General features: G+C 43.4%; 1 protein-coding gene across 2 annotated transcripts in view; it reads left to right on the top strand.

Annotated features, from left to right (window-relative positions):
- LOC143808441 (glypican-5-like) overlaps window positions 1-17418 on the top strand; it is a 413770-nt gene that overhangs the window by 98895 nt on the left and 297457 nt on the right. For both annotated transcript variants that reach the window (XM_077291113.1, XM_077291114.1), the window contains exon 4: window positions 16378-16502. In XM_077291113.1, the coding sequence (XP_077147228.1) occupies window positions 16378-16502 (125 nt within the window). The remainder of the gene's footprint in view (window positions 1-16377; window positions 16503-17418) is intronic.

The following is a 17418-nucleotide window of genomic DNA, read 5'->3' as shown; positions in this document are numbered from 1 at the left end:
GATATTGCAGCATCGGCCATGGCTGGATTGTAATATTTCACCGTTTTTTTGGGTGAAATATTACAAATCGCTCTGATTGGCAGTTTCACTTTCAACAGCCAATCAGAGCGATCGTAGCCATGAGGGGGTGAAGCCACCCCCCCTTGGGTGAAGTACCACTCCCCCTGTCCCTGCAGATCGGGTTAAATTGGAGTTAACCCTTTCACCCGATCTGCAGGAACGCGATCATTCCATGACGCCACATAGGCGTCATGGGTCGGATTGGCACCGACTTTCATGACGCCTACGTGGCGTCAAAGGTCGGGAAGGGGTTAATGAGCTGTTGCTGACTTAATGATTATACACAGCATTATTGGCGGGCATTACCTTGGCGGCGGGCAAATGCGAGAGTCTCTCCGCTCTCAGGATGACGCGCCGGCCTCGGTGACGTCATTAAGTCGCGCGAGCGTTCAAAGCTCGCGCATGTGTTATTCCGTGACTGCGCATCGCTGCGCATTGCCGGGGAACAAAACAAAGGGGGCACCATAGTTTGGGGAACTTTCCCCGCGGAACACCCGACCATGTGGAACACTGGTTGAAAATCACTGCTCTAGTGTGACGCCGGCCTAACGGTGACTGGAAAGCTAGAAGTCCCCACCCTTTTGACTGGAACAGAAGGTATGAGGGGCAATCATTAAAGTATAAAAAGGGGGGGGTTTTTTTGCAAAAAAGTCTGGGACATTTTGTGTGAGAAAAACATGTTAGTGATGCAATGTACAGTTTAATATCAAAAAAGAATGTGACAGGTTCAATTTAATCACTAGATCTTGGAATAATAATACTTTCCACAATTGGATGTGTTTAAATAAAATGTCCTAGTGCTGAGATAATCTTATAAATGTGCCCCTGCTGTGTTCTGTGTAATGGCCGTGTCTGACTGTGCAGGGACATGGTCTGTGTTATGATCCTTAGTGGTTGAGGATCACAAATTACTCCAGGTAAGTAACAAACATAGGACAAGCTCTAGGGAGGTGGCAAACTGGACTGACCGCAAATCTGAACCTATCCAAACACACTAGAAGTAGCCGGTGAACGTGCCTAAAAATCCTAGACGTCTCGAGCCAGCCTGAGGAACTAACTACCCCTAGAGAGAAAGAAAGACCTCTCTTGCCTCCAGAGAAATAATCCCCAAAGATATAGAAGCCCCCAACAGATAATAACGGTGAGGTAAGAGGAAGGCACATACACAGGGGTGAAAGCAGATTCAGCAAATGAGGCCCACTAATACTAGATAGCAGAAAATAGAAAAGAGAATCTATGCGGTCAGTAAAAAACCCTTACAAAATATCCACTCTGAGATTTCAAGAACCCCCACACCAACTAACGGTGTGGGGGGAGAAACTCAGTCCCCTAGAGCAACCAGCAAGCGAGGAAATCACATTTTAGCGAGCTGGACAAAAAAACATAATGAACACTGATAATCAAAAAATGATCAAACAAAAACTTAGCTTGTCTTGGAGAGACTGGGAGCAAGGTAGACACAAGGAATCTGAAGAGCACTGAATACATTGATAGCAGGCAAGGAACTGAGTCTCCAGGTGAGCTAAATAGGAAACCAACCAAGGATAACGAACCAGCTGATGCAGCCAACCTGCAGAAAGACAACACTACACAGTACCGCTTGTGACCACTAGAGGGAGCCCAAAAATAGAATTCACAACAGGTCTGATCAAACCGAAAACCCCTTTATTGATTTGTCCAGGACTTTTACATTGATGACCTATCCTTGAGATATCTGATTGGTGGGGATGCGACACCTGGCACATTTGCTGATCAGCTGTTCTCGGTGCCGGCTGGCTGTGCTCAGTCGTAGAGCAATAGCGCATAGCCCCAGAAATGAAATAAGGACCGCATCTGGCTACTGGACCTCCATCCCCCATTGGTTCAAATTGGGGCGAGTGTGCAGTACCTGCCTGTGGCCACAATACAGTTGATGTAGCTGTTCTGGTCAGCTCCATAACTGAGCATATCTCTCCATTACTGGCACCGGCTTGATCGCCGGGTGTGCCGAGTGTCTCACCCCAGTAATCAGATATTGATGGCCTATCCAAAGGATCATCCATTAATGTAAAATTCATGGAACAATGCCTTAAAAAATAACTAAAAACAAAAACTTTTTTAACAAAGAGTATAAAAAATTTAAATTTTACACTTTTTTTAAATACCAGATCCTTTTTATTCAGTAGATTTCCTATACCTTGAGGTTGTGATGTTATTCACTATTGCTTTATATGTTTATTTAGAAGATGTTTAGGATGAGTCCAGCATTTCATGAAAAATGATTAATATTCCTGATATTCTCCCTATTAGTGATTTGTATTTGGTGGATGTTGGCAAGTTTACAAATCCCATTTGTTGGCAGCTTCGGAAACAAGGGTATAAAGGGTAGAATAATATTTGCATTTATGAGAGGTTTTCATTCTTTGTGTAAAAATGTCTCTGTGGCACTCGTCACACTCTGTCTGGTAGAACAAATACATCTCCCATAGACCATTGACAATTCAAGCTGACCTCAGCAACCGTGAAAGCTTCTCTAAAGGCTGAGTTGGTCTGTTGGTGCCAATACTTGACTCATTTCCCAAACCTTGAAACATCTGCTGGCTTCAATGCTGAATTGCTTTATTATTCTGCTTGCTAGGATTGCTGGCGTCTGAGCGGGAAGCTGGACACCCTCAGCCCTGAAGGTGCCGATATGGGCACTTATCTGTATTTACTAAAGTGATAATACTTTAGCACAGTCTGTTCATCTTGGACAGTGTCCTGGTGTTGGATTATTACTTATTTATGTAAGCTTTGGTCAACAGCAGATAGATGTCTCCGAGATTACTGGCCCACCGATAACTTTATCAGTGTGGCAGGAGATTGAATGTAGTGATGTTGTCATTGAAATGATGGCGTGATGGGCTCTGCGCTTCTGATACATTTACGTATTCTGTCCGAAATTTATTGGCTTCCTGCTGATGGGAATGATCACACACATTGGAGGAAACCTAATAAGAAAAATACACAATTCTGTTAGCTCCTAACTAATATTCCATATTCGCTATTTTTATCATTTTGGCACCATACTGTCCATCTCATAAAATGGTGCATTTGACAAAAAAAAAAACACTCCAGTTATGTGTAATCTGACAGGAGATTCATGCTGCGTTAGCCACGGTCAACAGATATCAGACACTGATTCATTATTGCAGCCTTGTATGTTTTATGCCACATACACACGTTGAGTGTTTGGTGAGTTTTTGACCTCAGTATTTGTAAGTAGTGTTGAGCGATACCGTCCGATACTTGAAAGTATCGGTATCGGAAAGTATCGGCCGATACGGGCAAAGTATCGGATCTAATCCGATACCGATACCCGATACCAATACAAGTCAAAGGGACACCAAGTATCGGACGGTATCCTGTATGGTTCCCAGGGTCTGAAGGAGAGGAAACTCTCCTTCAGGCCCTGGGATCCATATCAATGTGTAAAAGAAAGAATTAAAATAAAAAATAGGGATATACTCACCCTCTGACGCGCCCTGGACTTTACCGCCGTAACCGGGAGCCGTTGTACCTAAGAATGCGCGCTTGAAGGGCCTTAGATGAGGTCACTGTGCTCTGATTGGTCCGTAGCGGTCGCGTGACCGCTACGTGACCAATCACAAAGCCGTGACGTCACCACGATCCGTGGCCCTTTCAGGGGCATCCAATTAAAGGTGTAGTTTGTACGGTGTTTGTGATGCCACCTGTGGTACTCGGTCAGGGTGACCGACACTGCTTAGGGGTCCGCTGGGGTGATGGAATGTCAGCTAGATGGTATACCTTCCCACATGTTAAGTATGTCCCCAGGGCTTCCCAGGTGTGTAGGTGGTGATGGTGGACGATGTAAGGCCCAGTGAATAACGAGGACACAAAGGTTGCAGTCTCTTTACCTTTACTGAAGGTTTCAGCATCCACAGTCCAGAGCACTGATCACAGGGCATGCAGAGTCCGGCCGGTCCGAAGGCACATCCAGAGTTCCCTTATCCAGGTGGAAATCAGTAGCCTTCCTACTAGCGCCTGTGTGTCGTAGTACCTCCCTGCTGAGCACCACGGGATAGTCCTCACAACTCTCGTAATTGTTCTTGATGTTATTTCTTCCTCTCTGTCCCCCAGATGGTATGGATAGGACAACCCGTATGACTGGGATAGCCTGGGGCTTGTTTGTAGGGACCCTAGAGACGCCCCGACCCCCACAATTTGCCACCATGTCTTCTCAGGTATTAAGGTCGGGCAGCCAACTTGGAATTGACTGTCCTGCCGGTCTCTGAAGTAAAGCGTAGTCTATTACTCCCTCGGTGTTCCGGCCTCAGAAGGAGGCTGCCGATCTCAGGGCAGAACTCCTCCCGGTTTTATCTCCTTGTGCTGTGACTTCGTTTCTCACTCTCCACAATACAATTCCTTTCTTGTCCTTTCTTAGGAGACTGCCACATGTGGGGCAGGCGCAGCTCCGTGACTTTCTGTCTTGTGCTAGATCTCTGTCAGGATCCCACCCCTGACAGGGACCCTCTGTCTGCAGCTCAGATGTTCTTCCTTTTCCCCCTGTCTGCCTGACAGGAACTCTCTGGGTCAAGACCCAGGCAGCGTCTGACTCACTTTCTATCCAACCCACCAGTTTTACCCTAGTGTGAGGAGTGCCCTAATAGATAGGAGCAAGGCTCCCCCTGGTGGACTGGAGTGTGAAGTGTAGTGTGTGACTTGTGATACCTGGCAAGGTGAACTCCTTTAGTACCATCAGACGTAATATCACTCCCCCTAGTGGAAGAGCGACATTACTGCAACGACCAGGACTCTGGGGCGCTGCATTTCTATTATACTTTTCCTCTTAGGCTATGTGCACACGTTGCAGATTTTGCTGCGGATCCGCAGTGGATTTGACGTTGCGGATCTGCAGCAGTTTTCCATGCATTGTACAGTAACATGTAATCGTATGGAAAACAAAATCCGCAGTGCACATGCTATGGAAAAATGTGCGGAAACGCTGCGGAAAAAGCAAAAACAGTGTGGAAAAATCCGCACATCAATCCGCAATGTGTGCACATAGCCTGATTGTTCCACTCCGGATTTTGACTTACAAATACTGAGGTAAAAAACTCACCAAATGCTCAACGTGTGCACGTGGCTTTACTCTGAAACACAGCAAAGTTTACATGAAGATAAACTTTTATAAACTGGCTGGGGACTATGGTCGCAATTTACTAAAGTGTTTATGCCAGAAATCTAGCATAAAACTCTTCGAAAAGTCACAACATTTTTACTCAACTTGAGGTTGTGCAATAATTTTGCCTCCTTTTATGCCAGTTATGGCCAGCTCTATTAAAATGGGCATTAGTGGGAGTGGGCAGACAGGGCAAAGCCCGCTTGTCTAATTCATGAAGAGTTGTGGCCTACCTTAGCCATAAATTGTACTTAAGTAGCGCCACACCACTCTTAAGGCATGCACATGGAGTGCCCGCTAGGACCGTGGGGTACTCCGACCGGGTCGGACGGTTCTTAAGGGGAACCTGTCACCCCGTTTTTTCGATATGAGATAAAAATATGGTTCAATAGGGCCTGAGCTCAGGTTTACATCAGTACCTTTCATATTTCCCGATTCCCCACCTTTGCTGCCAAAATACCTTAGTAATCTCTCCGTTTTCGTATGTCAATCACCCCGGTCCGATGGGCGGAGCCTAATCGCAGATTCTCCCCACCTCCGGCTTTGCTCTACGAATCTTCTTTCTTGCTGTTGCGTAGTTTTCTGCGCCTGCGCATTCCAGTGGCATCTCGCACGTGCGCAGTATGTTTTGACCAACAGTGGACAAAGCTCATTATTGCGCATGCGCCAGCATTTTCCTTGACGTTCTGTGCCCAGGAAGTCTTTCTATGTACTATACAGATAATCAGGTTTTAAATACATCAGATAGGGATTGCATACATTAGTTAGGACTGCTCTATAAGGGTATACCTTGGCGATTTGGTGGAGCAGCTTAGTATACATTTTTTTGCAAAAAAACGTATCAACTAAATACCCTGTTTTCTTTACATCTTTTGACTAGCACTTGCTTATTACTGTGATTTTTTTACAACAGAGTATTTTTGACCTCACTGTGCTTTTTTGTGTCTTCAAGTTTTCTGGTGGTCTGAACAGGTTCCTACAGACTTGTTCAGTGTGCAAGTAGCCCATGTGTTTCTGGTTCCGGAGCACAGAGCATAGGGTCAAAAGCTGGCGCATGCGCAATAATGATTTCATGTTTTGCCAACAGTTGGTCAAAGCATACTGCGCAGGCGCTAGAGGGTAATTGAATGATCAACCGCAGAAACTGACCGGGATCTGTGGTATTCACAGATCTAGTTACATCTGACACGCCGAGGGGGAGAGACAGTAATTAGGCCCAGCCCATCGGACCGGACCGGTGTGATTGACATACGAAAACGGAGAGATTACTATGGTATTTTGGCAGCAAAGGTGGGGAATTGGGAAATATGAAAGGTACTCATGTAAAGCTGAGCTCAGGCCCTATTGAACCATATCTTTATCTCATATAGAAAAAACGGGGTGACAAGTTCCCTTTAAAGGGGTGGTCACGGCAGCAGTTACTCGTTCCGTGGCCCTGGGCGTCCAATAAAGTTAATGAAATGAAGGAGAAATAGAGTCTATAGGGAGATAGTTCATGACGCCACCTGTGGTGTTCGGCAATGGATGGCCGAAGCTGCTTAAGGGGACAGCTGGGGCCGATGGTGACACAGCTGGGATAGTTCTGCTCCCCACAGGTGGAGCTGGGCCCCAGGGCTACCAGTATAGTTGGTAAGGGATCGTAGACGATGGGGTGCAGGACTGATGGTGCGGAAAATAACTGGAGGACACAAGGACTTCAGTTTCCTTTACCTTTACTTTGTATTTGCAGGTGCTATCTGGGACATGGGTCACAGGTGATGATGGGGTCCGGGCACCCTGGATGCAAATTGGGGTCCACCTAGACAGGTGCGTTTGGAGGCCTTCCTTCTGCGCTATTCTTTTAGGTCCTTGCTGCTTTAAGCTCTGTTCAAGTTCCTCTCCTGCTTGTTGCTTCTAACCTGTATGGCAGACAATGTGAGCCTATCACGGGCACTGCCTTTTCACTGGCAGCCCAGCTTTTGGTCTGCTGCGGTGCCTCCAGGCGTTCAGTGTGGCCAGGGAGCTTGCAGTTCCCTGCCTTCCAGATTCACCTGTCGCACCCACACAGCCAAGGACTCTGGCATCCTCCTTGTCAGCGCTCAGCTCTGGAGTGAGCTTGGTTACAGCTCCACTCCCCAGGTTCTCCTTGACTTGCCTGCTCTCCTCTCCCTCTTTCAGACTCCAACCACTGACTAACTAACCCCGCCTCCAGGCTAGAACTTATAAGGAAGCTCCCCTGAAACCGGGTATTAGAGCTCCCCCTTCTGGTCTGGAGTCAGGAAGGTGTTGAATGCTGGTATTACCTGGTAAGGGAGCCCCTCCTTGCTTCCAGGCATGACATCACCCCCTGTGAGGGAGGCAATGCCAGTGTGACAACTGAACTCCTGAGGTGCCACACATCTGTTAATTGGACGCCTCTCACCCCGCCTCACCCCCTCATCAAGGCTGGTTTGAATAACGCCAATCTTAATGATTCGGTAACTATGGTTCTGATTAATCAGGGCCAGCAATGATGGCATGGAATCAGAGGCACCCAATTCATTAAGAGGTGCAGGTCTCGTCATAAGTCTGGAGCGTCAGAGAAGTGGCATGCGCCTCTGTGCGCGATTTAAGAAATCTTACTCTAGTCAGGTATTCAAGTGAGATTTTTGTAGGGAACCAACAGCTTGTCATGAATTATATGATATGTGCCATCCTGTCCCAGCAGCTCCAACTTTTATTTTTTTTCTACAGCAGCTGTTTTCATGCATGTATTCATGGTTGTGTGTCCCACAACTTATCAGGTTAGCATATCCTTTATTTGCATAATTGTTATTCTCAGATAAGACCCTATTTGCCCTTTTTTTTTTCCTAGTTTCTTACTATATGAGGTCTTTTTTACATTTTGTATGTTCACCTTAAACATTTAAAAAAAAAAAACGGTGAATCCTTTTGCTGCCTTAAAGAAGTTGTCACATCTATGTTTAGGAGCGCAGTGCTTCTCTGCCTCCCGGCTTCCTGCTTGCTGGCGAGTTGTATGCCCCTGATGATTGACAGTTCAGACCAGCAACATGGCTGAGCCATTGCTCCAAATTATGTTATCTACCATGTTACAAACAAGGGTCATCTTTGCCTCTTCAAGATCAGTGGAACACAGGGGTATTAAAGCTGACCAACCCCGTGATCTGGCCAACTTCAAAGCAGTGCTTGCAAGCTCTACAGGAAAGAGTCGTAGCTCATAGATTGCAGAGGTGGTCAGTTACCTAGACAATGAACAGTAAACTATAAATTTTAGAATCCATCCTCCTGACCGCTGGGATTCCCACTGATCCCGATAACCATGCCTCTTAAACGCCTTTTGTATGTGGACGATTCCTTGCACTGTCACTCCATTCATTCTTGGGACAGCCGGTGATTATAAAGCACAGAAATGACATTACAGTGCTCGTGTTCCGACTTATGAAGCAGTTATAAGAAGTGACATGTTCATTCTTCGGGCATCTTCCAAACAGATCTCTATACTTAACAGCGTAGAGTAAGAGGTGTGGGCAGCGGAGCCACAGAAACGATGGCAAAACTGCCTCAGGAAAATGACTGCAGGCCTTTTACTGGAGAGGCTTCACAAGGGAAAGCTCGGTATCTGCATCAATGTCCATAAGACGTCATGTGCATTTCGTCTTTGGCTGTCTTTTTCTGAGCTACTTTTTGCTGATTTATGACCACATCAAAAATTGAACTAAACTTTGATGTGGTTATAAATCAGAATATAGGAATCCAGAAAAAAAATTAATACGGTAAGTGTACGTGCAGAAGTTGAGTATTTGTAGCAGATACTTCTGCAGCAAAAGTCAGTGTGTTGCGCAAAATACATGCATTTTTTATGCATTTTTGTGTGTGTTTTTGGGGAGGTTTTACAAAAAAATATGTATGTAGTCCTCACCATCTTCAAGATCTCTTCTTAAAGACAACAAAAGGAATCATGTGCTATTTACAGTCATAAGGTGAAAACCTGTATTAACAATCTCTCAGCTTTGTGAAAAGCACCAGGACAGGTCACTTACAACCTCTGAACCTAAGTAAATGGTAAGTTCAAGTGGTAATCTTGTAAATGATGAGGAATTAAAGGGGTTATGTCGTGTTTGGAAGTTATCATCTATCCTTGGACCAATCGCTGGGCTTCCCAGTGATCCCGAGAGTAGTTCTAAGAGGAAAGGCGTGCACTCTGGGGATATGGAGCTGGTGCAGGCTGAACCTGATTAGAATCCAGACAACTCAAAATTGAAGAAAACAACCGCACTCAGAATATGAATTTGCGTCATAAACGTGACATTTTTAATAGGGAACACCACAGTGATTTAATCAAGTGTTGTGGTAACGTTTCGACCCCTTGATGGGCCTTTATCAAACCTCACTTTCAAGTGGAGGGCAATGGAAGGAGAGGAGAACAATGTCCAGGACGGACACAGCGGCTCCACTGGAGTAAAAAAGAAAATACAAGGATCCGGAATGGCATGGACAGGGAATGAGATCCCTACAAGCACTGTGGGTCCAGAGGCAGGAAGGTTGGCGGTAGTGTCAGTGGGGCATGCACCATTCATTATCCATGGGAGCACCCAAGATATCCAAATGCTAAGTTTGTCTGTCTCCTATGTTCCCATTTAGAATGAATGGAGCAGATATGTGCATGCTCAACCTCCATTCACACATCCTTCCCACAACTGAGATGTTACCCTCTATCCTGAGGGTAGGGAATAACTTCTAAAATTGACACAACCCCTTTGAATAATCTAATCTATAATTTCTAGTAATCAGAGGACGTTGCATGATGTAGCTGTCGCACCCAGCCTTGGTGTCTGAAGGGACCCAAAGGCTTCTCTACCTCTTACGAAGACATAAGTATTATTAAAAATTGGGCATAGGTTAGAGGTTTTCCATTAGGCCGGGAGCGGCTCTTATTTCTCTGATAGGTTTCTACCTCGTGTGCTTTTCTATCTTGTATTTATGGCTTCAGTCCTGTTTCTAAAAAAAAACTCTACAGGATGGTTGTCCTCAATAACGTGAGGTGATGCTTTACTTATATTCTGTTGATGATTTAACTAGTAGAATTTTACAGTCTGATTTTAGGGAATGTTTTGTTTCTTTACAGTTCAGTCCGGGATCTGATTTCTGAGGTTTTTGCAGGTGCTACTTTGATGTTACTGTGGGGACTCATGACTGTGGTTCCCATAATATTGAAAAAGAAAACCATAAGACTGTAGATATGTGCTATATTCAGTCCGAAAAAATAAACTTTACCTCGAGTTTGTCATTCCATACTGACAGTATTATCTAAGTCCATAACGTTGTAGGGAATATGACCAATATAAAATACACTCCTTTATTTTACTAATTGCTACAGTGGCATAAAATTTGCTAATTAGGCTGCTCTCTTCATCTTCGGTGTGGCCATGAGGCTCATTGGACTGTTCTGCCCACTGGTTTTGCATGTCCCACCTCCTAAACTGATGATAGACAGCACTGGCCTTTTTCATTTTTTTGCAGAAAGTGCTCGCTCAAGACAAGCCAGCACTGTCTATCACCAGTGAAGGAAGGTGGGACATGCAAAACCAGTGCGCGGAAAGGTGCACTGAGTCTCTTGGCCACACCCAGGGCGCACCGAGCAGCCCAATGAACATGTTTGATTATACTTCAGTTTGCAGATTAAATGCAGTGATTAGATCACTAAAGTTGTTATTTTAATACCCTACAAGGGTATGTGCAGGGGCAACATACCATTGGTGCAACCTATGCTGGACAGAGGCCCAAGAGGTGAGGGGGCACATCTACCTCCAGAGCAGGTGGAATTGTGCATTATGATGAGCTATTAGACCCATATATTATTATTATTATAATTATTTATTGTTTTGTACTTGGGCTGCTTCTATCTATGTCTATTTCTGAATATGTGCTTAGTTTATACTGTCAGTTTGGACTGTAAAATTCTCTTTAAACTGTGCTGTTATATCAGAAACAGAAATCCTTCACTTTGAAAATCAGACAATTCTATATCAGATCTAATTTTTATGCTTTTCTTAAATTGCTTTACTCTACCATATTGTATATATTCACTTAGAGCAGGGGTGGGGAACCTTTTTTCTGCCAGAGCCCGTTTGAATATTTATACCATCATTCAAGGGCCATACAAAATTATCAACTTGAACTTTATCCTGTTATATTTGGTCAAACATTTAATTAATTCACCCCTAATGTGATGGCTGGAGCTGCTTTTCTTTGTTGTGGCGTGTGATGTTAGGTGGTAATGATGATAATATGCGCCACCGTACGTTCTGAACATAAATGTAGACTACTCTACATGTCTCCTCACAATGGGAAATTCATCACTGCTCACATTTCATTTATAGAATTTAAGCTGTGGGAGGTCTTCTGTATATATCACATTGGAGACACTTAGACTGCTGTATATACATCACAGTGGAGATACTTAGACTGCTGTAAATACAGCATATCACATAGGAGACACTGGGGCTGCAGCATATACATCACACAGGAGACACTGGGGCTGCAGCATATACATCACACAGGAGACACTGGGGCTGCAGCATATACATCACACAGGAGACACTGGGGCTGCAGCATATACATCACACAGGAGACACTGGGGCTGCAGCATATACATCACACAGGAGACACTGGGGCTGCAGCATATACAACACAGAGGAGATACGGGACTGGAGCATATACATCACATAGGATACACTGAGGTTGGGGCATATACAACACAGAGGAGATACTGGGACTGGAGCATATACATCGCATAGGATACACTGAGGTTGGGGCATATACATCAGAGGGGACACTGGGACGGTTACAGCCGCATCTCACTATGTACTGAGCGATAACTGAATCTGTGACTCTAGGACTAATAGTCTGAGGCTGCCAGGAGGAATAAAGTTCATTTTCTCCCAGCAACTGGGCTCTCTGTGAGGGCATCAGGCAGCTTCAAAACACTATCAGCCTGCAGATTAACCCCATATCTACAGGTTAATAGTATTTTTCACATGTCAGGTTCTTTTTAAACAGAGAACACTTCTGGATTTTAATGTAAAAGCCTTGATTAAATTCCCAGTCTGAGAAGCACATCTTTAATCTATCTGTGACTGCCCTGGAGAGATATGGGGTTTTGAAAATGCAGCACAGCAGGCATGAAAAAGAACAAAGGCCGAGGCCATGTTCACATTCTGTCACTATCAATGGGACAAATAGCACTACATGCAGTGTTATGGCAAATTGACAATTCAGAAGAATAACATCATCAAGTTAAGGTACAGTTGAAACCAGCAGTTTACATACACTATATAAAAAGACACATATGCATGTTTTTCTCAATATCTGACATGACATCAGAATAAACCTTTCCTATTTTAGGTCAATTAGGGTTACCATAATTATTATTTGCCAAATGCCAGAAAATGAGAGAGAGAGAGATAATGTTTTTAGGCATTTTTCTTACTTACTGCAAAGTCAAAAGTTTACATACTCTAAGATTACTACGACTTTAAACAATTCTGGACTTCCCATATGATGATGTCATGTGTTTGTAAGCTTCTGTTTTTTGGGCAACATCTGAGTTAATTAGAGACACACCTGTATATGTATTTTAATGCACACCTGAAACACTCTGCTTCTTTGTGTAGCATCATGGGAAAGTCTCAAGAAATCAGCCAAGATATCAGGAGGAGAAATGTGGACTTGCACAAGTTTGGCTCATCCTTGGTACAATTTCAAGATACCTGAAGGTGCCTCGTTCATCTGTACAAACAGTTATACGCAAGTACAAACAAGATGGGAATGTCCAGCCATCACACCGCTCATGAAGGAGACGGGTTCTGTGTCCCAGAGATGAACGTGCTTTGGCCCGACATGTGCATATCAACCCAAGGACAAAAGTCAAAGACCTCGTGAAAATGATGGCAGAAGCTGGTAAGATGGTGTCAGTATCCACAGTGAAACAAGTATTGTATCAAAGGCCACTCTGCCAGGAAGAAGCCATTACTCCAAAATAAACATTAAAAAGCCAGATTAATGTTTGCAAATGTGCACAGGAACAAAGACCAATTTTTGGTGACATGTCCTATGGCCTGATGAAACTAAAATTTAACTTTTTGGGCATAATGACCATCGTTATTTTTGGAAGAAAAAGGGAGAAGCTTGGAAGCCTAAGAACACCATCCCAGCTGTGAAACACGGAGGAGGCAGCATCATGTTGTGCACTTGTTTTGCTGCAGGAGGGACTGGTGCACTTCACAAAATATGTGGCAATACTGAAGCAACATCTCAAGACATCAAAACCAAAAAGAACCCTCTCGGCCAATAGAGGAGACACCTCTAAGCCAGAACATATAACCTAAAAAGCTCACTAGGTTGCAGGTTGGAAAAATCAATATACACACAAATTCGCAACCAGGTGAGAGGAGGTGTCCAAAATAGTAAATAATTTTATTAAAGTATCAAAATGTACACCAATATAAACATTACATACGGACAAATACGGTGAGAGGAAAAGTGTGCCAAATGACACCAGCAACAGAAGATGTTAAAAGGTGCTGGAAAAAGAACACACCAAAAGCAGGCCTCCTGATATCACAACCACGCTGGAGAATGCCTATAAATTGTTATGGCAGTCTATAGTAGAGCAGTCAAACTTCAACAAAGTAGAAGAAATAAAGAACATAAAAATAACCAATAGACCCTTGAAGTGAATATGTCACAAGAGACTAAAGACCGCATGTAGAGTGAACATGTTGCTACACTCAGTAATAGCAAGGCATGCAGATGTACTACACACTGGCACCACCAAGTTCTGAGGAAAATGTAAGCATGTTAAGGTGTATCAAGAATATTTACCTTGAGACATGGTGGAAACCGTGGATCAGCGTGGTGTGAGCAGGAGGAGGCCTCGACGCACGTTTCGCCCTGGGGGGCTTCGTCAGGAGGCGTGGCTTAATGTGGCAGAGCTGGGGTATAAATATGAGAGGGAGGGGGTATATTGGCCAATCGGCGCACACCCATCATGCCGTGGAGGTCCCCGGCCGGCGGATGCAGCGGCGCACCACGGGACATGGGCGGGAGGACAGACGTCATCTCCGCCCATCCCCGCGGCAACGCCGCAAACACCCGACACGGCCGGGGACACCACAGCGCATGCGTGGGGCGCGCTCAGGCCAAGAGGATGGATAACAGAAACATCGATACCGCAGTGGGAACAATATGAGAGGGAGGGGGTATATTGGCCAAACGGCGCGCACCCATCATGTTGTGGGGGTCCCCGGCCGGCGGATGCAGCGGCGCACCACGGTACATGGGCGGGAGGACTGTCGTCATCTCCGCCCATCCCCGCGGCAACGCCGCAAACATCCGACACGGCCGTATTTGTCCGTATGTAATGTTTATATTGGTGTACATTTTGATACTTTAATAAAATTATTTACTATTTTGGACACCTCCTCTCACCTGGTTGCGAATTTGTGTGTATATTGATTTTTCCAACCTGCAACCTAGTGAGCTTTTTAGGTTATATCTCAAGACATCAGCCAGGAAGTTAAAGCTTGGGCGGAAATGGGTCTTCCAAATGGACAATGACCCGAAGCATACTGCCAAAATGGTAACAAAGTGGCTTAAGGATAACAAAGCCAATATTTTGGAGTGACCCTCACAAAGCCCTGATCTCAATCCTATTGAAAATTTATGGGCAAAGCTGAAAAGGCCGGTGCGAGCAAGGTGACCTACAAACCTGGATCAGTTACACCAGTTCTGTCAGGAGGAATGGGCTCAAATTCCAACCAACTATTGTGAGAAGCTTGTGGAAGGAAATCCCAAACGTTTGACCCAAGTCATTCAGTTTAAGGACGATGATACCAAATACTAACGAAATGTATGTAAACTTTTGACTTTGCAATAAGTAATAAAAATGCCTTAATACATTCTCTCTCTCATTATTCTGGCATTTGGCAAATATTAATAATTGTGGTAGCCCCAATGGACCTAAAACGGGAAAGGTTTATTCTGATTTCATGTCAGATATTGAAAAAAACATGCAGATGTGTCTTTTTATGTAGTGTATGTAAACTTCTGGTTTTAACTGTAGCATTTACACTGCATGATTGTCGTTCCTAAAATGTTGATTCCCCCATTAAATGAGCAAAACGGTTGTTTGTCAGGTTAAATGATCTTTTGGTTTTGTAAAACGTTCAGTGTAACGTCCAGTGTAGATAGGAACTGTTCTGCAGAGAATAATGGCATCTTATGCACACTGAACGAACCATTACAGATCTATCAGTGTGTATCTAAAGCGCAATCAGACCATATAAACTGGTTATTAAGTGACTGCCATACAATAAACATTCTGTTGTTAAACGGCTCAAATTCTGCAAATATAAATCCCCTTAATAGAGCATTGCCATTGTCCATTGTTCAACAGTTAATAATTAAAGCCACAATGCAGATGTGACCAGAGCCTTTAAGGGAATGTATCCTCAGTAAATGACCTGTTGTTTAGGATTTTTTTTTTTAATTATTTTTGGTGATGCTATTTTCTTTATAATAATTTGTATTAAAAAGTTTGAAATCTTACAATTGGGGCTATTCTAAACTTCCTGGTCTTTACTGAGAACTTTTCAGGAGTCTCAATATGATCACAGGCAGGATTTCAACAAAGGTTAATACCTCTATAAATAGCTCATTAGATGCTTTAACAGAAAAGATAGGGTCTGAATCAGTCTATTGCTTCTAATGTATGGCGAATTCCTGGAAAGAACAGGACGCCTGAGTCAAGAAGAGCCCCAGTGGTCAATGTGAAAATTGCAAGATTTTTTTTTAATTATATATATATATATATATATATATATATATATATATATATATATATATATATATAATGTATCGGAAAAAGTATGTTTGATATCTAAGATCATTAAACAACCATACATGCAATGTAAAAATATTGAATTAGCAAGAGACATTGCTTCAAAACTAAAAACAATACACCAGAGATGATAAATGGTACAAATATATGATTTTCATGAATATTTAAAGACATATTTCGCATTAAATGTAGATCATGTCTGCTTGTTAAGAGGTAAAACCTGCAGTGGTCCCCTTCTCATGCAATATTTCATTATACCCTGTGTATTCCCATGTAGGTAGAAAAGGTGTGTGGTGAACTACAAGAAAGTCCTCTCAAACGACTGTCTGATGAGAAGACTGGGAAAGAAGTGGCAGAAATACCTCCAGTTGCAAAGCTCCATTCTCTAGGACATTTGAGAAGGTATTGTGGAGTTGGTCCTAAAACAAAGGCCATTGTGTTTCATGTCCTTCTAGGCATGCGTCTTATATACTGTATGACCTTTCACTTGTTCAAAAAAAAATGAGTAATACCCTGTAAGGGTATGTGCATACTTTTAGTATTTGCTGTATTTTTGTTGTTTTTTTTTGTTAGGATTTGTTACAAAAAGTGAAGAACTTCCTACAGCCAACAAAATGAATGAGATTCTTTGTCTCATGCACACATTACTTATTTTTTCCTTGCAGATTTGAAGTCATTTCAAATCTGCAGCATGTGAATTTTTCACCGTTTTTGCAGTGTTTTTCATCTATTCTAATGAATGGGGGAAACACATAAAACAAGGGCAAAAAAGGTGCATACTTTATGCTGTGTTTTTTTTTATCAACACATCAGTATTTGCAAAAGATTTCCAGCAGATTTTTCTGTTGCATATACTGAACATGTGCACATACCCTTCAAATTCCTGGGCTCCCCTGATTCTGTTGCTTTTTTCCGTTTTGCTATGCGTCACTCCATTGCAGAGTTATTCATATTTGTTTATTTTGGAGCGTGGTATGTGAAATCTCTACTTGTAGTCCAATTGATAATTTTTTTCAGTTTTCTCTGGGGTGTGCTTTTTTACTCCTCCCTCCAAACACAGCTCAGCAGTTGATTTAGTAGTGTCAGACACTGCATAGACCTGATTGGCTGCATCTAGGAGGAATGGTTGAAAGCGCACAGCCCCGTAGAAGACTGAAGAAATGCCCAGTTGGACTACAAGCAGAGATTGCACATACTGTGCTCCAAATGCAACAAATGTGAATATCTCTTCAATGGATTGACTCAGCATAAAATGGAAAATAGCATTAGAATCAGCAGACCTTTGGATTTTACCCAGCATTTAACACATTTTTTTTTA

Source organism: Ranitomeya variabilis, chromosome 2 (genome assembly GCF_051348905.1).
Source record: "Ranitomeya variabilis isolate aRanVar5 chromosome 2, aRanVar5.hap1, whole genome shotgun sequence".
NCBI classification, from domain to species: domain Eukaryota; kingdom Metazoa; phylum Chordata; class Amphibia; order Anura; family Dendrobatidae; genus Ranitomeya; species Ranitomeya variabilis.
Note: the sequence above shows the minus strand (reverse complement) of the source record. Positions and strands in the feature narration are given on the sequence as shown.